This window comes from Protopterus annectens, chromosome 6.part0 (assembly GCF_019279795.1).
Source record: "Protopterus annectens isolate FY-2018-M chromosome 6.part0, PAN1.0, whole genome shotgun sequence".
NCBI classification, from domain to species: Eukaryota; Metazoa; Chordata; order Ceratodontiformes; family Protopteridae; genus Protopterus; species Protopterus annectens.
This window is the reverse complement of record NC_056737.1, coordinates 788,384,339-788,410,805: the sequence shown is the minus strand read 5'-3', so window position 1 is coordinate 788,410,805 and position 26,467 is coordinate 788,384,339. Positions and strand designations below refer to the sequence as shown.

The following is a 26,467-nucleotide window of genomic DNA, read 5'->3' as shown; positions in this document are numbered from 1 at the left end:
GTATTGTTCAGATATGGATCTATTAATGAGGAGAGTGATTTGGTAAGCTGTATAATCTGCAGCCAGTTTGAAAATTTTGTTTGGAAGTTGGCCGGCAGCAAGGGATGTAGGTTTTAGTTTTAATAGATGTGTTTTGATGGTACTGGCTTGAATTGGTTTGATAGAAAATAAATTGGGGCTAGGACTGGCAATAGCTAGTATTGTTGGTAATTTATTGTTTTCATTTTTTTACAAGGGAAGGTATTGAATTTATGAAGTGTGAATTAAATTGTGACTCTGTGCTTTCTTTGGTATTTTTGGTGCTAGGAGATGGTATAGTTGTTTGAGGTTGGATTGAGGAGTTGATTTATGGCTGCCCAGAATTTTCGGGGGTTGTTTTGGTGATTAAGTTGTGTTGCAGTGTAATAAGTTTTGTTATAATTTTGTAGTTGTTTTTTTTTTTAGCATGGTTTCTAAGTTATTGCTTGAATATTTAGTATATGTAAGAAAGTATTTTTGAAATATTTAACTGCAGAGTCGATGTAGATTTGTTTTAGGGGTCTACAATTACATTGAGTTGAAGGTTTAGGGGTAGAAAAATTTTTTTGCTACGAACATGTTTAAATATGATGTTTTTATGTAGGCATGTTCATGGGATGATGGTCACTAAGACTGTCTGGGAGGCATCCAGTGAAGTAATTGAGAGAGGGCCTATTTGTGAGTGTCCAGTCAAGGATCGATTGTTTTTATCTATATTTATTGATTCTGGTTGGGGTGAGTATTAATTGAGAGAAGCCGTAAAGGTTTCTAATGCTGGTGGGGTTATCAGAGGAGCAGGAGGTCCAATCTAAGTTAAAGTCTGGAGTGTATAGGATTAGAGTTGACTGAAGTTCATGTACCTTGTGGAAGACGCTTCTTAGGTTCATGTTCAGTATTAGGAGGTCAGTTGTCGTGTGTTATCTTGGTGATGCAGTGGGGTATTGAACTGTTTGGTGTAGTGGCAATGTGTATTTGAGGGCCAGGATTGACATGTATGTCCCCACATAGTTGAAGGTAATTGTTTCTATCAGGAGTATATGCGTTATAATGTGTTGTGGGCTGGCAAATTTATGATATATGTGATTTTGTTTATGTAGGTCTGTGTATCTTAGTGTATAGAGTTCTTTGTGGGAACTGTTGTAGAGATGGGGAATATAACTATGCTTCTTGTGCTGTGGTTGAATGTAGTATTGAATGGGTTAATGGGAGAGTAGATGGTTGCCATGTGATATTTGTGATAAGAGGTAGTGTGGTAAGTTAAGATGAATAGGCAAAGTAGAGCTACGTGTTGAAGTAACAGAGCTGCTGGTTGTGGTTTTTGGCTGTGTGTAAAGAATTTGGCTAGGTTATTGGTAGTGGGTGTGTTTAGTAGTTGGGTGTAAGTGTAGTGGGGATGGGTGGGAATTGGGGATAGGGTGGGGGACCGTGATGAGCCTGAGTACAGTAAGGATGACCAGTGTGGGTAACCCTGTTTTTTCTTGGGAGATAATACAAAAAAAAAAAAACAATCAGAGGCTATCTGACTGAGGTAGGTTCCTTCATATTGATTACTCCCAGAAATTGTAAAAAGCTATAATTTTGCAGTTAACTTCGGTTAAAATATATTACCTGCAAAGATGTTTATTATTTATTTATTTTTTGTAACAGTTGTGGGACAGGGAGAAAAGTGAAATTATTGGGTTGTTACTAATTACAGACTGAAATTGGGGGAAGGGGGAACACATATGGAATGAGGGAGAATTAAGCAGCTATCACCCCTGGCGAAGTGCACGTCCAGACAATAGTATTATAGCACTACTTAGTGATGGCTTCTCAAGTTTTTGGTAGATCTAAGTGGTATACTGTTATCTTAAATAAGCACATGTATTTGATTGCTTTGCAGTCCATTTATTTTTACAGTTGTTTTTTTTTTTTGCCCAGTGTCGGATGGAAACTCTTTCAATGCTATACAGAGTCAAGAGGCAGGGACCTCACTCACAGTTTAGGGAGGAAGCACAGTGCATATACTAAGGGGGGTGAATGCACTAGAAAGAGTAAGAGAGAAAAACAAAGGAAAAAAATCAACACATGCAGGGAGAAATAAATGCTGCTTGCAATATCAGGTATTTCATGAAGTACAATTCCAATAACACGTATTTCTACCCTAAATTTGTAACTGTTTGCAATAACGCTTATTTCCACATTAACTATCACAGAGATCTACTCCAACTAACAAATACAGCATTAATCTGTGAACATTTAAGCAGAAAAATTGCAGTAGTACAGTACATTGCTGCTCCATGAAAATGTAAGCAAAAACATGCAGTAGTACACACTTGGCTGCCTTAAAGTTGTAGCTGTTTGCAATATCACTTGTTTCCATCTTAACTATCACAGAGATCTATTCCAACTAACAAAAACAGTGCTAGTTCATGAAAAGTTAAGCAGAAAATATTGCAGTAGTACAAAATATTGCTGTTCCGTGAATACGTAAGCAAAGAACATGTAGTAATACAAATAAGAAGTATGCCTATTTGCAGTAACTCAGGTTTCTAGAATGAAAAACAGAAATAATATAGTTCAGCTGCCATAATATTCCTAATCCCTTGAACACTTACATAGTACAAATAGGAACAGTAGTAGTAGTAGTACGAAAAATAGTAAGAATAACAAATTTATCTTTAATACACTTACATTAGGTGCACTCAATCGCCGAGGGAGACGAAGCAAGTGTTGTAGGTATTCAAATGTGGAACCCATGGTATTTATCAGTTTAGTTTATCCAAGAATAGATGCTAGAATGGAGGAGGTGGGAATAATTCAGGTAGGAAGAGGCAAGATAGCCAATACAGGAATGCAATATGATACCCTGGTTTTCTGTGTGAAATACACAAAAAAAAAAACAATCAGAGGCTATCTGACTAAGGTAGGTTCTTTCACAAAGATTACTCCCAGAAATTTTGAAAAGCTACAGTTGTGTAGTTAACTTTGGTTAAGATATAATACCTGCAGAGATGTTTATTTTTTTCTTTTTGAAAGTTGAAGGATAGGGAGAAGAGTTAAACTATTGGGTTGTTACTAATTACAGACTGAAATTGGAGGAGGGGGAGAGCACATAAGGAGTGAGGGAGAATTAAGCAGATGTTGCCCCTGGCAGAATGCACATTTGTGCAATAGCAGTATAGCACTAGAATATTATTATATTATCTTCTTCTTTCAGCTTTTCCCGGTTAGGGGTCGCCACAGTGGATCTCCTTGTCCGCTCATGATTGGCAGTGGAGTTTTACGGTGTCAAGTTGCCAGCCCGGCACCCAACCTTCCACAGAAGGCACATACATGCCCACACTCACACCTAGGGCCAATTTAGAGTGTCCAATCCACCTGCAGCATGTCTTTGGGATGTGGGAGGAAACCGGAGCACCCAGAGGAAACCCACACGACCACAGGGAGGACATGCAGACTCCACACAGAAGGCACCCCAGCCGAGGATCGAACCGGAGAACCTCTTGCTGTGAGGCAGCAATGCTAACCACTGCACCACCGTGGCCGCCCAGAATATTATTTTATTATATAGATTTATATTATTATAGATTATAATAACAGTGAACAAGTACATATATTTTCAGTATAACTCTCTTTCCTGTCAACCTTTATATCCAGGTGCATTATCTTCTCAAACAGAAGCTTCCACCTCTCTGTAGTCCATTAACCAGGGTTGTACTTAGGAATTATTTTTAGATGGAAAAGCAAACATATCTTGAAGGCAGCTAGTTGAACTCTAGTGTCTGGACTAAACAGACAGTTGTCTCTTCTTTTGAAGGTTTACAATCAAGAGAGAATGCTTTGTTGTGCAGTAAAATATGTTTTCTTTCAAGAAAATTTATGGAAGGATTTTGAAAGATTAACCAAGTGGGTGAAAAGATGCCATTTGGGGTTTATTGTACACAAGTGCAATGGTTTGAAGTATCAGCTAGAGAGAAAAGAACTGATGGCAATAAGCAGAAAAAAAAGATATGTGGTGTTGATCACACTTAGATTGGACAACAGGGAGCAGAGAGACTCCAGAAGTAAACAGATAATGGTTACACCCTGCCAAGACCTGCTTAGGCTACACTTGAGCACTTTGCATACATCTAGAGACCATAGAAGGATAGGGGGATTAGGCTGCTGAGAGATGTCCTACAACAACCCACCAGCAAAAGTGTATCAGATGGAGGGGGAAGTGAGGCCATAATAATTAATCAGGTCTTGTTTCACTGAGATGTGATTTTTCACAGTTAAGCTTTCTGCAGCTCAAGCCATCAAATAAAACTGTCAAACCAGAAAATAAAAGTAAAATCTGGCAAAGTCTTTTTTGCAGGTGTCTGCAATCCTGCAATTCCCCAACATGGGGACTTGGCCTGATAGCCCCCATCTGTGAGTATAAAAACTGTGAGACTACATAACCACAGAGTGAAGAGAAAGGTTTTGTTTCATAAGAATTCACCTTTTTTGTTTTAGTCCTAGTTGTCCAGCTTTGGGGTCAGTGCCCACACTTACAAAAAGCATTCTGTAGAAGTGAAAAAAATGACTCATTGACATTCTACCTGAGTGCTAAAACAGGAAAGATTCATTATTTCATTGAAAAAGTAAGCAACATGAATCATTATGTTCCTCGGGAGAGGATATGGCTATAGAGTAGACGAGCTGGAGTTCTTACTAGAGACCAGAAGAAATAGCGGAGCATGAAAAGATTCATAAAATAATGTCTTGGAGATGTAAGAGGTTACCTTGAACTAGAAGAAGAGAGGGAGGAAAAGAAAGCATAGGCAACAGATTGTATGATTTAATTGCTGTCTTGTTCTATAAAGTACTCTTTACAGAGAGAGTTGTGGACCCATAGAACTGACTACCAGAATGGGTGATGGAAATTAACAATTGCAGGCATTCAGGGTGCATGAGGCAAGAGGAAAAGGATGAAGGAAAGAAGGAAAGTAGAATGTTAAATGCACTTAAACGGCAAACTTTATAGGCTGCCTCCTTCTGTTTTTAGGCAAATGTGATACAAATGTAAATGTTATCCTGTTGTTTTTACAGCTTTGCATAAAACAATTTTCGGACATGTTAGAGCTCCTTCAGCTATGTGAGTTTTTCCTACAACAGCATTCTTCGGTGTTTTCTGCCATCCTTCAGACTATTGTCTATCTCATTCACTTCTGAAGCATGAATTCAGTTCATTCTTTTTCTATTATATGTTGGGTGTACAATCTAAAGCTATAGGGGGTTTGCTGCTATAGTACTTTCAGATACTCCAGTAAGGGGTTCCACCCTCTTTTTCAGTTTCACTATTTATGATTCGGTTGGTAAATAATACTTCCTGAAAAGATTGAAAAATAAAAAATATTATAGTCCAGTTGTGTTTGGTATTTGTCATAAAAGTACTTAGATAGATTGTCTTTTCTGTCATTCTAGTGCTAGCTTCCCCATTCTTCCACTTTTGTGTTGTCTAGCAGTGTTATGTGTTTGCAGGACCATGAAAGATGAGAGCGTTTACTGAGTGGAATGTGAAGTGATGCACAGCATTTGGGCCTGGGCTGAGTAAGAAGAAATAAGAAGTGGTACTTACAGGATGTTAGTGAAATGTTAATTGTCATTTGGAACATGGCAAACTTTCCTTTGGTCTAGTTACTTGTTTATAAAGTTATATGCTTTGTGAAAAAAATTGTTTACAGGTTAATAAGGAGGCAAGGCCACAGTACTGAGCCAGTGCCAGCTTGAATGCTGTTCACAATGTGCCTTCTCCTACCTGCCATCAGCATAGGGACAAAGCCCCAAAAATAGGGATAACATTTAAATATTGCTCTCATAAACTTATAAAGTTACTAGAATAAAAGGTATTGTGCTATCATGTATTGTCTGAAGGATATGAAGTCTGAAACTCAAATGTTTGCATTATTTAGTGAATTCAGACCTCACTGATTTGCCACAAAATCCGGAAAACTACACATTTTATAAGAAACAGACCAAAATTATAAGGAAAAAAATCTGGACATTCTGCGACAATCTGGACAGTTGAGAGGTATGAGCATGCCAAAGAATAAGTATGATTTTTGGGCTTACAAGTCTACCTGATGGCACATACTGCTTTTATAACCTTGTGATTGCTGCTACCAGCTGGTCACACAGTATAAAATCGGCCTGCACATAGTCGCAGTGTCAATCTATAGATAATGATTACCAACAGGACAGAAAGAAAATCAGTCAATTATTGTCATGGAGAGTACCAAAGGCAAGTTCACTTTTCTTCTTTATTATTTACACAGGACCATTTTGTTTTAAGATGATGTATACTACTCATGGTTATTTGTAATGTATATGAACTACTTTGTTACACTTTTTCTTTTAAAAGGTCACATTTGGAAGAAGAAATGAAAAAGCTAGTTGAAAGATTTGAAAGAGAGTCTGAGCTGGTGAATGCCAAAATTCACAAGGTAAGAATAGTAAGCTTGGCTAAATGTATTTATACTTCATTGTAGAATGTGGAAGATAATGTTTTCCATAGCTATATTAGTAATGTTCCATTAATAGTTTCTGTAATGCTGAAATCATAGCAGTAATATTTAATAACCAGTCACCATGATATTGGTTACATTATTTATATTTTTCTCATTTGAGCTGGGTGAGCTGCACTAGGCACAAGGTCGCTTTCCAGGGTAACCCAGGAGACCTAAATTGATTAAGAACCTACTCAGCTCTGCTACTATAGAAGGGGTGGAGTGGGATCTAAGACCTGGCACTACAGGCTGAATCTCATTAGCAGTTCATATCCTGTATCTTATACTGCCATATCTAAACTTGCTGCTGTCAGAAATGGTGTTACATATATGTTAAGTATCTTTATATATCTGAAGATTTTGTTGTTAGGGAGAAAAGAGGATGACGTTGTTACTGAAAATACAACACAATAGACTTATTGACTGAAAACTCCTATGACACCAGGGAAATACTGCCAGTCCAGCTATCTGGAATTGTGTAAATAATTATATGTCACTAGAAAATGTTAATATGATTTATATAGAAATGTGACACTGCCAGTCCAGCTATCTGGAATTTTGTAAGTAATCATATGTCATTTGTGAATATTAATATGATTCATATGCTTGTCTTACAAATGTAAGATAACTTTATGTTATATGTATATTAAACTACTGGTGCAGAATTGTGTGTTGAACTGTATGTTATGTACTGAGTTTCAAGAATGTAACCACAGTGTACCCTATTGGAAAAGAACAAAATATATATAAACTATATACCTGTGCAAATGTATGTTTTAATAAGTTAACTTGCAAAACTCTAAGAAAATAAGTTGGAATCAAAGTGTTTTACGATTGTGTTTATCTCTCAGTTTCAGTGAAGGAGACAGGATATCTAGAGCTAGAATTTGTTTCCTTGAAACAGAAGTAATTACTATGTTTAAAATTTAAAGTGTTTTATTGCTCTGTGACTTCCTAGCAGCTGCACATTTGAGAGAGAAGTATTTGTAACACAGAGATGTTAGCATCTGGTTAGCCTGGGAACTGAAGGCAGGTGACAGAGAGTGACGTCATCCCAGCTAATCCAGCAATATTGTGTATTATTAATTTAATAACTATCTCAGAGAGTGAGTCTGTGCATTTTCTATTTTTCTTTGGACCTGGAAACATCCTCTCATCGGCACATGTCTTGCTAATAGTAAGTAATCAGGGTACAGTAATTTGTCTTAGAGATAGATAGGAATATAATATAATTAGTTTAGATGTTTTCTATATTTATTTGAGGGTGTTCTGCAATGTTGCTTTAAAATATTTCCTGTGATTCTGAACTCTGTAGTTACTGTATTATTTGAGTGTTGTCTTGTTCTTTCATTATGTATTATTAAATATATTTAAACATTTTAATTGTGGCTGGTTTGCTTAGAGTTATTTAAGCTCTTAGAGTACTTGCATATTTATTTGGTGTCACTGTATAGGCCACTCCAGAAGCCTTGCTCTTGGTTACACTTACTATTTAGATAATAGTAACATCACATAGTAGGATTGGTCACCCTTTGTAAGGGCCTTATAGTAGCTGATAAGTAAGGGTGGTTGGTGGCAGTGATAACTACCTTATAGTCTGGGCAGAAGGGGGCATAGCTAGTAAACCTGTGACAGTCTTCCACAGAAGTGTCTGTGTGCTTGTATATAAATCAAATCTCAAAGTATGCATGTGTCAGCTACTTGGGCAGGGACATGACGCACTGGTTGGATACAGTGAGGGTGCTGGAGGTTTTGGCTTGACCACTCCGGTAAAATTTTAACCCCACAGCTGTGCCAGTGGGGAGTCTTATTGGGGATCTGGAGAAAGAGCCAGAAACCAGCCCCAGACTGACTGTGATCTCTGTGTGCTCTTAAGGGAAATTGTACTTTACTCTTTGTGTACTTGTGCACATGTGTGTGTGCGTGTGCGTCTGTGTGCATGCGTACGTGTGCACATGCATGTGTGTGCATGCATGTGTGTGTGTGTGTGTGTGTGTGTGTCTGTGTGTGTGTGTGTGTGTGTGTGTGTGTGTGTGTGTGTGTGTGTGTGTGTGTGTGTGTGTGTGTGTGTGTGTGTGTGTGTGTGTGCATGTGTGCATTGACACTTGCACTAAACAGAACTGGTGCTGTACTTCTTTGTTATCCAAGAGAAGATCTTAAGTCAACTTTGGTACCCATCATCTCTGCAAGTTTGAGTTGTATAAACTTTAGAACAGAAATAAAAGTGTGCTACGTTAATAGCTTTAAATGTATTTGACTTTTCATCTAAAACAGAGTAAACAGTTCAATCCCATGGAGTGTCAAAGTGTTTAGCATAGTATCAGTTGAGCCAGTCCTCAAAAAAATCTGCTTTTAACTAAATAACTCTTATCCTAAAATGCTGATTGGCTAATCCTCATAGAGGAAGGCGGACACTGTGCTGCTGGTGACATGTTGAATTATCACCTTGCTTGGGGCAGGTGTGCTGTTCTACTGCTCCACTGCTGGTCCCAGATGGAGGTCTAAGAGTATTGTATTCTGCAGATTTTGTCATTTTAGGTTAGTCCTGGCAACCAAGTAGGATTACACACATGCAGAAGTTCTTCCTTATCACTCTGTGTCACAGCATTGCAAACTGAGGATGTGAAGTTGTGCTATCTTGCCGTTTTGTTCTTACACGTGGGTTGGAGCTGATCCCTCGGCTCTGAATCGGCTGCTTTTCAAGCTCAGATTCTCAGAGAAGCTCAAGACCTAGTGTATATCCCATGATGCTCTACTGTACATCCCCAAATCTAGTTTGCCACTGCAACAGACCAACAGCTCGTCGGAGTTAGCTCAGGCCAGTGAATTTAAATTTCTAATTATAATTTCTTTTTTCTTCAAAACAATTTTTGTGTCTAAATATATATAGAGAGAGTGTTTAATAGTATAGTGTTAGGATTCTGGTTAGTTTAGATTGTTAGAACCGTTAAATACTTCCCTTTTCTTCAGGTCTTTGGCCTTTCTTTGGGCGTGACAGGGCTCTGTCAGCTGTTTTGTTTGTGTTGTTTCATATATATATATATATATATATATATATATATATATATATATATATATATATACAGTTAGAGTGGTAGTTTTTATATATACCTTAGCTAATAGTAGTATTGTTTATTAGATATTTAAAACTCTATATTTAGCGTGATTTAGTAGACTGTTAAGATATATACATTTATACATATCTTTACCCGGACCGGGATTCTGGTGTATATCATAGTGTTTGTTGTTGTTATTGTTAAACCATGTCTGAAAAGCAGAAATCAGGGTTTAAAAGGTGTGAGTGTGGTCAGAAAATGTCTGTTACAGACAATCATTGCACCTGCGTTTACTGCTTAGGCTCGGTACACCTACAAGAGGTATGCTCTATCTGCCATTCCTTTCGCGCCAGAGTCCTCCTGGAAAGCCGCAGGAAATTGGTGGATAGAGGTCTCCTAAAGCCTGAATTTCAGGCTTCTTTAGATAAGGCTGACACCTCTTCCAAGGCTTCGAAGGGGTCAAAGTCTTCCAAAGGATCCTCAGAGCCCAAGTCATCGGCTCCGAGTTCCTCAAGCATGGTCCGTGCATCGGCTCCACAGTCCTTGGAGCCATGTATCAAGTCCTTGCCTCGGGGTCCAGTTGTGGAACCGATATTGGAGACCCCTCAGTCTCCAATCCTTCAATCGGTTCCATCTTCGGCCCCTACGACCCATCCTTCGACTCATTCTTCCAGGCTTTCCGATGTGGATCTGGACTGAGTGGTTAAGAGGCTCTTAGAGAACCTGGCCCTGGCCAAAATGCTATCTGCTTCGAGCCACTCAGCTTCGAAGTCTGAAATGCCCCCCATGGCTTCTCCACCTCCTCCTCCAAAGCCAATTGAGCGTTCGGAGCTGGGTCAGATGGAACCGATATTGGTAGAACCCTTGGAGCCGAGGTTTGATCCTCCTCCCTCGGCTCTATCGACCATGATCTCCTCGGTTCTGAACGAGGAATCTTGGGGCCGACAGTCCCTCGCCGGCTCCAGGGTGAAGAGTCGAACCAATACTTCAGTTCTGACTCTTCCACTTGGGGCTTCAGTGCAGGTGGCCTCAGCTCCATCCTCTGGATTGGAGTGGAGGGTGTCAGTCCGGGGAGAGCTGCCGGTCTCTTCGGAGCCGACTGACTTCTCGGACTGGGATTCTGGTGCCTTCGATGCCATGGGGAAGGTGATGGCTCCAAGACCACTACCTCCTCGGATCTGTCTTCACCTTCCCCAAAGTGGCCTTGTTCTACCTCTTCCCCGCAGATCCCCACAAAGCGTCGAGATCCAGGGCCTCAGGTATCCCCATTGGGTGACCCCACCTCTCTGGGAACTTCACCGGACGCCCCCATCGATGAAGTCCCTAGGAAGAGATTGTGCAAGAGGAGGCACTTGGATTTCCCACAGGAATCTCTAACATCGGATACCGACTTGGAGGAATCAGAAGGGTCCCCACGGTCCCCCCTCAGAAGATGTCTCCTTCACAGACATATTGGAAATCCTAAGGCAGAGGGGTGATTGGCAATCCCATGCCCCTTCTGAGGACAAGTCGGTTCTCCTGAAGGGCCTTCGGAACTCAACCATCCACCTCCTGGGTTACGCCACCCTTCGATGAGCTGATGGAACTGGTTGCTTGAAGGGCGTGGGAATCCCCTGGCTCAGTGGAACCGGTCCCACGGAGCCCCAATAAATTTATTACTTCACCCACCGACAAGGCTTTTCTTACAAAAGGAGTCCCAGTTGATGCCATGGTGGTGGCGGCGGCCACCAAGAAAGAGATGTCGGAAACCTCTTCGGCTGTCCATCCTCCTAATAGAGATTCTAGGATGATGGACAGATATGGGAAACGCATATTTAGTTCTGCGGCATTTTCCATGAGGTCGCTCAACTACCTGACACATTTTACCCGCCTTCAACAAGATCTCCTAAAAGAGCTGGGAGATACTCTTCAGGGTAATACAGCTGATGCAGTCTCGGAAAAGGTGACTGCACAACTCAACACCATTAATTCAATAGTAAACTCATCCATGCGCCTCATTTCATATGCGGCCGATGGATTGAGTAGGGCAGCAGGCTCAGCAATAGCTCTTCGGAGGCAATCCTGGATGTGCCTTTGCTCCTTTGCAGAAGCCTTTAAATCTTCATTTGTCAAAACCCCATTCGACGGGTCCGCTTTGTTCGGACCCAAAGTTAAGAAGACACTTACTAGGTGTGAACAGGAAGGGAAGACTCTGTCTGCTGTAGAGGTCCATTTTTCCACTCCAACCAGACCGTACCCCAAAGGGCAACGAAGTGGAAAAATGTGGTTCCGAAAACCTCAAGGAGCTTTCCAAAACACACCTACCGATACCCCCTCTAGAGGCAGAGGAGGGGGCAGAAATGGAAGACGCCGTCCAAATGGCAGAGGTGGTCCTCAGAACCAGGGCAACAGGGATCAGTTCTCTGGTAAGCCCTATCAGCGTTCCTGAAAGGAAGCCTGGCTGTCCTACTCTGGAGGCAGTCGGGGGTTGCTTGGCTTTATACCCAGACATCTGGCTAAACATTACAATGGACTCTTGGGTAAAAAGCATCATTACCAGAGGTTATTACATCCCCTTTATAAAAACCCCACCTATATGTACAAGGATCCCAGATGTACCACCCAGTCTGAGAAAATTAGCAGCCGTAGAAATCAGAAAGCTGCTGGACAAAAGAGTCATCCAGCCAGTCCTGGCGGACCAAATAGGATCCGGAACTTACTCAAGGTTCTTTTTAGTTCCAAAGAAAACAGGGGACTGGAGGCCCATACTAGACCTCAGCAAACTCAACACCTTCGTCAAGAAGGAAAAGTTCCAGATGGTCACGCTGCAGTCGATTCTCCCATTCTTATCATCAGGCGATTGGATGTGCTCTATAGATCTCAAGGATGCTTACTACCACATCAGAATGGACAGATCATCCAGAGATCACTTGTGTTTCCAGCTGGGAGCCAGTCATTACCAATTCAGAGCCCTGCCCTTTGGCCTCACCACAGCCCCCAGGGTGTTCACCAAATGTATGGCAGTGGTCATGGCTCACCTGAGACGGTTGGGATTCCGAGTGTTTCCATATCTGGATGACTGTCTCCTCACCGCCACCTCCAGGCATCAACTAATTCAAACAAGAGACTACACCATAGACCTTTGTTCCCAGTTGGGCATAACCCTAAACTTTGAAAAATCTGCATTATCGCCCTCGCAGCATATCACATTTACAGGGGCAGAACTGGACACCGTCAACGCAAGCATCAGGTTGCCCCAATCAAGAATCGTAACTCTAAAAAATCAAGTATCCAGTCTCTTAGCCCGCAACAAAGCACCAGCGTCCCAGATACTACAACTCTTAGGAACTATGGCAACCACATTGATAGCAGTCCCGTTAGGCCACATGCACATGCGAATACTCCAGTGGTTACTCTTCGCACAATGGTCTTACCAGCAACTACCCATGTCTCACGAGATCAGCTTAACCAATCTTTGCAAGAAGGATCTCAGTTGGTGGTTGAACAGCGACCAAGTGATAATGGGTCATCCCTTCATTCTTCCCCAACCCACAGCCACAGTGACCACGGATGCTTCCCTGACAGGGTGGGGGGGGGGCTATTTCAGGGAAAGACTGTCCAAGGCACTTGGTCAATCATAGAAACACACTTGCATATAAATGTCCTAGAGCTGAGAGCGGTGTTCCTAGCATTGCAACACTTTCACGACTCTCTTCCTCCAGGCACAATTGCTATCCAGACGGACAACATGTCGGTTGTCTGGTACATCAACAAACAAGGGGGAACCAGATCATACCCTTTATGCTGGGAGGCCCTAAGGATTTGGCAATGGGCTGTATCCACCAGATGCTTTCTGATAGCAATGCACATCCCAGGGTCATCCAACGTGATAGCGGACAAACTAAGCAGAGCCATGCTTTTGCCCCACGAGTGGTCTCTCAAACAACAGGTAGCAGACAACATTTTCTGCAGATGGGGCCAGCTTTGCTGCGACCTGTTTGCATCTCTGATGAATGCCAAATGCAGCAGCTACTTTACCTTTTATCCCCCACTGGGGAAAAATCCCAGGGATGCGCTCATACACGATTGGCCCCCGGGCCTCCTATATGCCTTTCCGCCGATACCCCTAATTCCCAAATTCATGCAGAAAGCCAAAAGTCTGGGAAGGACTGTGATCTTGATAGCCCTGTCTTGGCCTCAACAGATTTGGTTTCCCTTCCTGTGGAAATATCAACTGGAAGAACCATAGTTTCTGGACCCAGTGCCGGATCTTTTGACTCATTCATCGGGAGTTCTCCCTCTCTTCCTCACTTCCCTAAAACTGACAGCTTGGCTGCTCCAATTCCCACATTAGCCATGTCACAAGATTTGTCTGCTGCGGTCCAACACATTATAGTTTCCTCTCATAAACTATCTACCAGGAAGCTAAATAATAGCAAATGGAAACTGTTTGTTCACTGGACTTCTCAACATGACACTGACCCTTATGTAGCACCTGTCCATACCATCTTAGAGTTCTTGTCTTACTTGTTCCATGATGGCGCGGCAGCTGCCACCATTAGAGTTCAATTGGCTGCTATCTCAAACTTCCATGTAGGCTTTAATGGCTCCAACATTGTCGCACAGACTATGTAAAGCATTCTTAAAAGGAACCCACCATCTCAGGCCACCTATTAGGCATCCTGTCTACCCCTGGAATTTGAATCTGGTTTTATCTCAACTGATGCTCGCCCCCTTTGAACCTGCTTCATCTTGCCATTTAAAGTTTTTGTCTTGGAAAACTTGATTCCTGGTAGCCATTACATCTGCACATAGGGTCTCCGAACTTCAGGCCTTGTCCTCCAAACCCCCATATTTGATTTTTCACCCTGATAGGGTATCCCTCAGGACTAATCCTACTTTTCTTCCCAAGATTGCTTCAGAAAATAACTTAAATCAGTCCATTGAGCTCCCAACCTTCTTCAAACACCATACCAACAAACTGGAATATATGATGTTATGTGATCCTATCTCGCCTACATTCTGACTGATGGGGTAGTCTCTTATTGGCTGAGCTTACTATATCCCAGGATGCACCACTACCAGTCCCCCAGATCTCGTTTGCCGCTAACTAGCAAAGACGTGGTCTCGAGCTGGCTGAGCTAAGTAGTGTCTTTTCACTAACTTTTTCTGTCAGAAATTTGCTAATTCTTTAACAAAAAGCTGTTTTAACAGCTACTCTGTGCTTGTGTGTGTTTTGAAAACTTTTTGTGGAAAATTTGTGTGTGATTGGTGTTTGTTCTGGTTACAGGCTCCCTTCATCCGTAGGGCCTTTCCTGTTGGTTAATCCCTTTTAAACCTTAGGGGTTCTTTGATTCCTTTATACATTTATTCACTGCTGTATGTCTTCAGTTGGCCTTTATTTTAATTGCGGGCTATCATTGTGAACGGCAAGTTAATCTTTGTAGGGTCAGTCTATTCCAACTAAGTTTTGTCTGTGAGAGAGTTACTCAGTTTTACTTATAATGTCTCAGGCTCCTAGGCCTTCGGGCTTCAAGAAATGCACTAAATGTAGTTTTAAAATGTCTATCACGGATGACCACTCTCTCTGTGTATATTGTTTGGAAACATTTGCAGGAGTCCTGCAGCGTGTGTCACGCTTTTCCTCGAGGTCCTCCAAGAGAGGAAAAATAAGCTTATATTGAAAGGCCTTATAAAACCCTCTTTTGAAGAAGCTTTAGCATCCTCTCCTTCTCCTGCTAAAAGAACCAGTCCGTCGGACCCGACCGCCAAAGACATAAGCAGACTTCTCCTTCGGCTCCAAGGACTTGGAGCTGAGGGTCTGCCTCGATGCCTCCAGTCTCGACTCCTCTGGCGATGGCTGGGGCATCGAGGCGGAGTCACCTTCATCGGCTCCACTGGTCCAGACACTTCCTCCTCGGCACCTAAGTCCTCCTCGGCACCGATTGAAACTGGTTTGGGTATTCCGATAGTTATCGAGTCGCCGAGCGGTCCCCTAGCCCCTTGGGGCCGTTGGAGAGGCCAACTCGAACCCGTTCAGTCTCCTCTAGGTCATCGAGGATGTCAGATTCGGACATAGACAGGGTGCTCCAAAGACTGTTCCAGTCCCCAGTCTTTCAAAATTTGTTTCGGCTCCGACCCAATTGGCCGGAGCCGATAGCCCATTCTATTGCCATTCCTCCTCCGACGAGCAGGTGCTGTGGAGATCCTAGGGTCGGCTCCGACCTCAACCCGGCCGGGTCGGACTTCTACCTATGCTGTCGGTTCGAGCCTCCCTCTCGGTGCTTGACTGCGGGACTTCCGTCTGCTATCATGGCTCGGGACGGACACTCCCAGGATTCTGGGGTCCGGCTTTCAGAGCTATGAGGAGTGCCTTGGCCAAGTCTTCTTGCCATCTCTCGCAGCTTACGGCACCTTCCTGGGCGTGGAGACTGGGTCTTTGGCAGTTCCCTGTCCCTAGGCAGCGGAGCCCGGGCCTGAGGTTACCCCACTGGGGTTCCCCTCCTCCTGAGGGTTCTTCGAGTTGTCTTGGAGGAGCCCCAAGGAAGAGATCGTGCAAGAGGAAGCACGTGGACTCCCGAGTCTCTTACATCGGACACTGATCTTGATGATGCAGAGGGTCCCCAAAGTCGTCCTCGGATGATGTCTCATTCGCAGACATTTTAGAGATCCTTAAGCATCGAGGTGGCTGGATATCCAAACCCCCCTCTGCTGATGAGTCAGTGCTTCTCAAGGCCTTTGGGGCTCAGCCCTCCGCCTCCTGGGCGTCTCCGCCAGCTCCTGGATTTGGTTTGTCGGGGCGTGGGAACATCCAGATACTGTGGAACCAGTGCCTTCTCGCCTAACAAATTTTTGTCTGCCCCACCCGAGAAGGAGTTCTTGACAAAAGGCGTGGCTGTAGATGCCATGGTGGTGGCATCTGCTACACAACAGGACGTGGCAGAGGCTTCAACGTCCGTCCATCCTCCTAATAAGGAGTCTAGGAGCATGGACCAGGAAGCGCGCACCCTGACTTCAGCGGCCTTTACACTAAGGTCCCTGAATTATTTGGCACATTTTACCAGGCTACAGAGGGATCTGGTCAAGGAGCTGTCAGATTCCCTCTCAGGTAACCTACCTGAGCAGCTAGCCCAGTCGGTTAGCTCTCAGTTGGCTATCCTTACCTCGATTTCTAACTCGTCCATGAGGCTCATTTCATATGCGGCCGAAGGCACAGGCGTGGCTCTCGGAGACAAGCCTGGCTCCGCTTGTGTCATTTTATGGAGGCCTTCAAGTCTTCCTTCGGCGCTCCCTTTGATGGGTCCTCTTTGTTTGGACCTAAGGTTAAAGACACTCTTACCGCTGTGAGCAAGAGGGAAAAACTTTATCTGCCGTAGGTGCACGTTATTCCCTTATCCCAAGGCTAAAGGAGGAGGGAAGATGTGGTTCCGCAAATCACGTAAGTTTTTCCTCAACAGCAGGAAGATTCCCCTTCCAGAGGCAGAGGACGGAGATTTTTTTGCGGCCTGCCGTCCAGGAGGCAGAGGAACCCCGCAATTCTGAGACCGCGAGTCCTTGGCTCTTCAGCCTCCCACACTTCATGAGGATTGCCCGGCTGTGCTGCTCGGAGCCAGTCGGGTGCAAGCACCTAAAAGCCTGGGAGTCTATCACTCAGGACAGATGGGTGCCCGGATTATTGCCGGAGGTTATACCATTCCCTTCACACAAAAATCCCGGACCCACCACCCAGTCAACAAAGCTGCTAGAAAAGGAGTCATCCAACCGGTCCCCACAGACCAGATCGGATCCGGAAATTACTCAAGGTTCTTTTTAGTGCCAAAAAAGACAGGGGACCTGAGATCAATATTGGATCTCAGCAAACTAAACCAGTCCGTCATGAAGTCCAAATTCTGAATGGTCACTTTACAATCCATTCTCCCATTGTTGGAGAAGGATGTTTGGATGTGCTCCATAGATCTCAAGGACGCCTATTATCACATACCGATACATCAGGCGTCCAGGAGGTATCTGCGCTTCAGCCTGGGAGACAGTCATTTCCAATTTTGTGCACTGCCCTTTGGTCTCACCACAGCCCCCAGGGTGTTCACCAAGTGTTTGGCAGTAGTGACTGCTCACCTGAGGAGTCTTGGATTCCAAGTGTTTCCCTATCTGGACGACTGGCTCCTGACTGCCACCACCAGGCATCTACTAATAGACAACCTCAAAGCCACCATCTCCTGGGTGCTACCCTGGGAATTACATTCAATTGGTCAAAGTCTGTCTTGCTGCCCTCTCAGCGCATAAGATTCATAGGAGCAGAGATAGACTCAAAATTGATGCGTCTTTCTTCTTCAAACTTTACAAGGTCAAGTTCAAGCCCTGCTTCCAAGATCCAAAGCCCCAGCCAGGATGGTCCTGCAACTTTTAGGTTCGATGTCTGCCACGGTTCTCCTAGTTCCACTGGCAAGATTGCACATGAGGATTCTTCAGTGGCTGTTATCGACACAATGGTCCTTTCAGAATCTCCCCCTCAATCACCCCATTCTGATTACAGAAGCGTGCACGGGACCTCCGCTGGTGGCTTCAGCCATCCAATCTGAATCAGGGAAGACCTTTTCTGGCGGCCACCCTGACGACGGATGCCTCCCAGACAGGGTGGGGGCATTGTCTGGGCAGGTTAGTTCAGGGTTCCTGGCAAACCTTTCTCCATATCAATGTATTGGAAATGAGGGCTGTACTTCTGTCCCTACAGGCCTCCACAAGTTTCTCCCTCAAGGCATTATCGCTATCCACACAGACAACATGTCGGTGGTCTGGTATCTAAACAAACAAGGAGGGACCAGATCTTACCCTTTGCAGAGAGGCCATGAGGTGTGATGGGCTGTAGCTACCAACCGTTTGCGTTTAGAGCGACCCACATTCAGAAAATCAATATATTGGCAGACAGATTAGTGGTCCCTGAAGCAAGCAGCAGTTTTCAGGAAGATGGGGGATCCCTCTGCTGCTACCTGTTTGCAACACCTCAAAACACAAAGTGCAAGAGGTTCTTCTCCTTGACTCAGCAGGGGGAGGCAGCTACGGATGCTCTAGCCCAACCTTGGCCAACAGGACTACTTTATGCCTTTCCTCCGGTCCCACTTCTCCCCAAAATCATCCAGAAAGCTTCTCAATTGGGGTCCACAATGATACTAATTGCTCACTGGGGCCTCGTCAGGTATGGTTCCCCTACCTAAAGAAACATGCTGTGGGCGATCCTTGGTTTTGGATCTAACTCGGATCTGCTGATTCATCAGTCGGGCGACAACACCAGTCCCTTCACACTTTGAAATTGACAGCTTGGCTCCTCCACTTCCGACTTTAGTCAGAAATCACACCTTAGACCCGGAAGTTATTCACATTTTATCTTACAAACCCACCACTAAGAAATTGTACCTCAGTAAGTGGAAGAGGTTTGCTATCTGGGCTCAACTCAGGGGCTTAGACCCTATCACTGCCTCGATACCAGAGGTTTTGAAATTTTTAACATCCTTGTTTAATCAAGGATCTTCAGTCTCTACTATTAAAGTCCAACTAGCAGCTATCTCCAAATTTCACGAATCCATGGATCCACCGTTGATGAGCAGCAGATTATGCAAAACTTTCATTAAAGGTGCTGGGCTGTTAAGACCCCCAGTTTTTCATCCTGCGCCTCCATGGGATCTTGATTTGGTACTTCGTGCCTTAACATCTTCCCAACCGGCTGCTACATGTGAGTTAAAATATCTGTCTTGGAAAACTGCCTTCTTAGTTGCAATTACCTCTGCAAGAAGAGTTTCAGAGCTTCAAGCCCTATCTATCAAACCACCGATTTTTCACAAGGATAGAGTATCACTTAGGCCTAACCCATCTTTTGTTCCAAAGGTTTGTTCTAATCTCTGTCTCCAGCAATCTCTAGAGCTACCAGTTTTCTTTCCAAAATTATCGAATACACCCTCCATAAATTGGATGTTCACAGGCAATTGCGCTTCTATCTAGACAGGACTCAACAAATTCGAAAATCAGACCAGTTGTTTGTGTCCTTTTCAGATAATAAATTGGGTAAAACCATCACTAAAGCTACTATCTCCAAATGGATTAGAGATTGCATAACTCAGGCTTATTCCTCTTCAAATAAGCAACTTACAACATCTATCAAAGCTCACTCTACCAGAGCTATGGCTACTTCTATTGCTTTTCATTCCAAGCTCGCTATTTCTGAGATTTGTGCTTACTTGGTCCAACACTTTCATTTCCCACTATAAATTGGATGTGACATCTAAAGGCATCATTTGGTTCCACGGTACTCAGGAGTGTTTTCCAGTGAGCCACCCAGGATTCAGGTGCTAGGGACGCTGTCCCATCAGTCAGAATAGATAGGATCACATAACATCTTTTAGTTATGTACTCACCATAACTTCAGATGTTTGGGATCCATCTATTCAAATACCCCACCTCCTTCCCCTGCCTTGGAGATCAGAAGAGATTGAACGGTTTTGAGTTCTGTTTTTTATCTTGTTTCATCTGACGATGTTATATAAGCAGCATGTGTGTCTGTGTATGTATGCGGACAAACTAGATCTGGGGGACTGGTAGTGGTGCATCCTGGGATATAGTAAGCTCAGCCAATAAGAGACTAACCCCATCAGTCAGAATGTAGGCGAGATGGATCCCAAACATCTGAAGTTATGGTGAGTACATAACTAAAAGTTACACAAGCTTGATGTACATAGACAATTGAGGTTCTTTCTAGATAGAACGAAGGATTTCAGACAATCGGATCAACTCTTCGTTTCTTATGCAGAGAATAAGAAAGGTTTCGCAGTGTCAAAAACCACACTATCCAAGTGGCTCTCTGACTGCATCAGATTCATTTATGCTTTCACTAATCAACCATTAGAAACTAACATCAAAGCCCATTCTACATGAGCTGTTTCTACGTCATTGGCTCATGCAGCTCGCTTGCCTTTAGATACCATCTGTGCAGCTGCCACGTGGTCAAAACCTCACACGTTTATTACTCATTACAAAGTGGATAGGACCTCCAGGGACAGGGCTATGTTTGGTTCCACTGTGCTCAGGAATGTTCTCCCATGAGCCACGTAGGGTTAGGGTGCTTGGGACGCTACCCACGTGTAAGAACAAAACGACGAGATAGAACAACTTCACATAAAGAAGTTATGTCCTTATCATACCGTTCCATGTGAGTTGTTCATCTCGCCTTTTGTTCTTACATTCCCGCCCACCTTCCCCCTCCAGTCGAGGAGATGGTTGCCTTGGAGGATTGGTTCAGTTGTCAGTCTGTTTCATACATTCCTACTCTTCTTGTTTCCTTCTATTTTTATAGTTATCTAAGCAGGTAGACTCCATAGTCTTATTCTGTCGGTAGGCTGTCTTGGTTGCAGCATACTAGATCTGGGGATGTACAGTAGAGCATCATGGGATATACACTAGGTCTCGAGCTTCTCTGAGAGTCTGAGCTTGAAAAGCGGCCGATTCGGAGCCGAGGTATCGGCTCCGACCCACGTGTAAGAACAAAAGGCGAGATGAACAACTCAAATGGAACTTTATGGTAAGGACATGACTTCTTTCTTTCTAAGAGTAAAGACTTATTAGCAACATGCAGGATTCTCTAACACATTATAACAGTAGCTGTACTTCCAAGACAAGGATCATTAGATGGTTACAGTAGAGGTTGATATAAAAGACTGAATGGGTAAAGAAAGACTAGAAGCAAACATACAGAAAGACATCCCAAGGTGAAAGGACCTCAAAGCAAGAGTATATTTTGGAGTACATTATGAGTGGGTAAGGGATAATCTAGGACCAAATTCCCCAAGGGTTATTAGGTGTATAGTATGTTAGTTGGTGGAGTTAACCGATTCCACATCAGACAGCTGATATAAACCTTTTGACATACAGTAGCTACAGTACAGAATAAAGTTAAAATACCAAACTTTAAAAAAAATTAAATTAACAAAGTCTTCTTTATTGCATCCGTTAGTAATTTTGTGAAACATATTTACATTGTTGGGGGGAGGTTCTGATGCGGTGTCTACCTAGATGTCATCTGATTGCCCCAGCTGAATTCATGCACAGGTAAAATAAATATTTGGGCAACACATGTTATCTGAATTAAAAAAGTCAGAGACTGGGGAAAGGCAAATATTGCTTTTATGACCAAAAGAGAACAAAACAAGTGTGTCTCAAACAAAAAATATCTAGGGAGATGATATTCCCAAAAACTGAAAATCCAATGGCCTGTCAGAGTGAAGTTTATTTTTATATCTATTTATTTATTTATTATTTTGCATCTGGGTAGGTTTACTGCTCAAGATGCCCTTTTCAGCAAGCAACAGAGGCAAACATAATAACAACAAAAGTAAAGGAATGTAGTACAAATATTAGAAAGGTTTGCAACTTAAATAAGTCATGCAGTACAACTTTACAGAGATTTTTCAGTTTAAATAAGATGCAGTCCACTAACAATCCATGGTTAACAAATTAATTGAAGAAATTGGGTTAAGAACATAGGCACTGGGTTCTGATAAACATTCTAAAAATGAAGTTATTTCACAAAGCAAGTATACATGGCAAAAACTGTGCATGGGAAAGAATATGTATAATATTGTGAAAAGAGAATAGTTCAGCAGAAATAGGTAACTAATAGCGATACAGGAAATTGTTGACAGAATGGGTTGGCTATCAGAGACTTTTCCTATATCCATTATCCATAAATTGTTTACAGGTTACTTTCTTGAAGAGATATTCAGAAAGAGACTTTTTGAACCCTGAGGAAGTTTCTCGATGCCTTGTTTCTATGGGGAGTTTATTCCAGAGAACTGTTCCAGCTCTGGAAAAGGCTCTTTCACCAATGACTGTTATAAAGGGGGGGGGGGGGTCAGTTAAGAGAAATTAAATTATTCTGGGTGTTCCTTAGGGAACATGACTGCTCCCTGATTGGTAGTTTTCTTTTAAGAGGAGGTTTCCTTTTAGCATTGTATATAGTAAAGTGCAAAGTAGATATGTGTACTTTCAGTTATAGGGATCCATATAGCTCATTTAAGAGGTGTACAAGAGACAGCAAGTAATGTAAATCTAGCAGTTTTACTCTCTGTGACTTGCAGTCTTTGCATGTTGTATGCAGAATGGAAATGTGTAGAAAGAGAGTATAGAAAATCTTCTATTCTAGTTTTGGAAGAAATAAATGCTTAACCAAGGCTAGACATGCTGCAGGAGTTAGATGATGTGACATTCTGTAGCAGAGTTTAAGTTGACAGAGAAGTGTATTAATATTATTGTCTGTATGGGTAGTAAAGGATAGAGATGGACTGAGGGTCAAACCTAAATATTTGTACTCAGTTACATATGGAATAATTTTATTATGATTGCAATATAAATGATGGGAAAGGTTGAGAACTTTATGCTGAGAGGAAAAAAAGCACAGTAATTTTTTTTTGTGGTTAATCAGAAGCTTATTCTATTCAGACCATTGACAAAGATCAGAGGAGAACTGCTGAAATTGGGATTGAAGGATGGGGGGACATATGATTGCTTGGAGCAATAGTATATTATCAGCATATATAGTGTGAAGTCAAGTTTTGGTAAGTCTTCTGTAAATTCAGTAATGAATAAAGAAAAGTGATGAGCCTAAAACAGAACCTTGCGGGACACCAGTGTTAAGGGTTCCAAAGATGAACACTTGGTTGTTGGAATATATTTGAAATGCCCTGCACTCAAGGTAACTGTGGAATCAGTTAATGACATTATCATCAAAAATGAATTTCTATAGTTTAGTGAGACTGAACTTGTGGTTAACAGTTTTGAAGGGACAAATATACTGGCAGTAAGAAGATCATTATTTATGTTGCTGTAGACAGTGTCAGTAGCTGAAAGGTCAGCCGTAGAAGTGCTAAAACCATTTCTGAAGCCACACTTCCTGTGAAGAGACAAGCCCACATCTATTAATATGTTTAAGCAGCTGCTCATAAAAAAATATTTCAGATATCTTCAAAAGAGAGCAAATAGTAGAAATAAGTCAAAAATCCGTATATATTTTTGGTAGGGTATCCTTTGGCAGAAGGATAATGATGGCATGTTTCAAGGCTGGTGCAATGCACTCTCTAGTAAGAGGTAAGATATAAGAGAAATTTTGAATATACAGTAGAGGTTTTGCTATTTTCCCAGCTTCTTTTCTAAGGAAAGTAAGATAGAGAGAAGTGAATTTATAGGTGAAGGGTCTCAAGTTCTTTAACAAGTTCTTTGCTTGTTTTTTCAGAAATGTCATAGAAATGGAAAGAGGATGCATATTTAGTTAGTGGGTACAGCTGAGTATGTCTTTTACTTTATGGAGCTTGAGGGTGGTAAGAAATATAATACTGCTGTTTTCTATGTAGAAAATGATAAAGTTTCTGTAATCCTTTGCAGGATTATTGTTCAAATTGTTAAGAACTTTATTGGTAATAAACGGGGAGCTGAAAGATCGTGTAGTTAGATGAATGAATAACACAAAACCTTTGCGAACCACAGAAGGACAACTCGAAGCCAGCTGTAATGTACCAAAGCTTTATTTCAAAGTTAAGCGCTTTCATTCTTACTGTTTTCAGAATTTCATCAGAACTAAAATCATTCATTAAAATACTGTTTAAAATAACTCACCAAAGGTCACATGATATAAAAATCACATGATAAAAAAGAAGAACATACAAATTACACACTGTCAAAATGTGTCAATTTTTAAATTGAATTAATTGAAACAGATGCATTTCATTTTGCTACCTCAATTCACAGGCATCCAAATGTTCATCCATTATCCTACCCTGAATGTCCTTCTTGTTTTGCTCAGTTATTAAGAAACCAAAGCTGTGAATATCACAAACTATGACATGTTTGTAAAGAGCATTCATAAGTTTGTTTTTCCTAATATCTAAACAATGTTCATATATGCAGTCTCTTAAACTCCTAGAGGTTTTTCCCACATAAAAAGTGGGGCATTGTAAACACTGGGCTAAGAGTACTACATTTGTAGAACTACAATTAAAATCCTCTCTGATTTGATAAGTCACCCCTCTTACTGTAAAATCATTGCCACATACAATCCTGGGGCAATGTGGGCACAAAATGCATGTTTTTCATACCATATTTTTATGGTGAGCTCCTTCCTGTTTTACTATTTCCAAATGTTTTTTTAAAGTTTTCTCTCTCCTATAAACAAATTGTGGTTTCTCCCCTATTTTATTTAATATGCTAGGATCTATATAAAATACATTCCAATTTTTGTTAATGCATTTTGCTATACCACTGCTGCCAAGGGTAAAAGTAGAAATGAAAAGCCTCTAATTCGTGTCTTCAGTTCCTGTAAAGTGTTTTACCACCCCCGATATCTATATTGCTAGTATTATTCAAAATGAGTAGGTAAAAGTCCATTGCTGTTTTGTTCACTACTTCCTAGCATATATCATTTAAAAAATCAATAGGATAACCTCTCTTTAAGAACATGTTAATAACTACATCATTCCCATAATGAAAGCACTCAGGTTTAGAAACCATCTGGGCCAGTCTAACTAACTGTCCTTTGACCAATGATTTTTTTCTGATGTTTTGAGTGCCAACTGGAAAAATGAAGGTATGAGTTCAAAAACGTTGGCTTACAGTATATATTGGAAATAAACTTCTGATTGACAACATCCTTACTAATCTCCACATCCAGAAAAGTAATTCTGTATTTATCAAAATTTGAGGAGAAAGTGAAAAACTGTGTGGCAGTGTTAATCTAGTTAAGAAATTCCTCCAACCTTTCATTAGTGTCATTCCATAAAATAAAAATGTCATCCAAAAATCTGGTCTAGAGAATCCAGCTCTCTCTGCTCACTGGTGAGCAAATATTGATCTTACCATTCGGCCATAACATAACTGGCAAATAAGGGGGTGCATGCAGCACCCATAGACACACCAGTGCTTTGCCTGTAAAACTGACCTTTGAAATATATAAAATTATTTTTTAGTACTTTTTCTATCAATGTAACCATAGCATCTACTTTAATAGTTCCTAGGTCAGTACACTTAAATAGTTAGCTCTCAAACCAATTTAGGCCCAATTCATGTGGACTGTAAACAAGCTATGTACATCAATAGTTACGAAAATTATGTCTGGAGAAAATTTAATACCATTCAAAAGCCTCAGAAAATGCCATGAATCTTTACAGACCTGTGCAATATTACTGATAGCTTCCTTCAAATTACTATCCAAAAACTTGGCTATAAAGTAGGTCTTAGAACATGAGGCATCTACAATAGGTTGAAAAGGGGGATGGGCCATGTCAGTGTGTATTTTGGGGATCCCAAATATACTGGCTGTGACAGGCTTATTGTTATATAAAAAGTCAAAATCACTTTTAGTAATTTGTCCCTGGAATAACATGTCATGTAGTAAATTGTCAATCCTGGAATAAGCTATGTGAATTTCATTTCTAGAAACTTCTTCATAAGTCTCATCAAGTCAAAGGGTATTCATAGAGTTGAGATAATCCACCTGGTCCATAACAAGCCCTCCCTCTTTATCAGGCTTCATAACACATATACCAGAATCCTGGATATTGTCACGCAACAACTTTCTCTCACTTTTATTTAAATTACAGAACTTAACCTCACATGGTTCACTTAGGAGATACTGAATATCAAGCTATAACTTTTTGAAAACCTGCACTATCTGTAAAGGGGGATTAAACACACTAGGCCTAAGAAAGCAATTGCTATTCGCAAACACTCCATTATTACTGAACCAAAGTGCCAGATTTAATTTCCGTGCAAACAATTTTAAATCAGTAATAGTTTTTGTCAGATTCACTCTCTTTACAGGCACAAATGAAAGCCCTTTAGGCAAAATGCTTGCATGTGAAGTGGTGGTCT

General features: G+C 41.8%; 1 protein-coding gene across 1 annotated transcript in view; it reads left to right on the top strand.

Annotated features, from left to right (window-relative positions):
* LOC122803895 (protein BCAP-like) overlaps nt 1-26,467 on the top strand; it is a 681,296-nt gene that overhangs the window by 300,810 nt on the left and 354,019 nt on the right. The window contains exon 4 of the mRNA XM_044073579.1: nt 6,386-6,467. Within this exon, the coding sequence (XP_043929514.1) occupies nt 6,386-6,467 (82 nt within the window). The remainder of the gene's footprint in view (nt 1-6,385; nt 6,468-26,467) is intronic.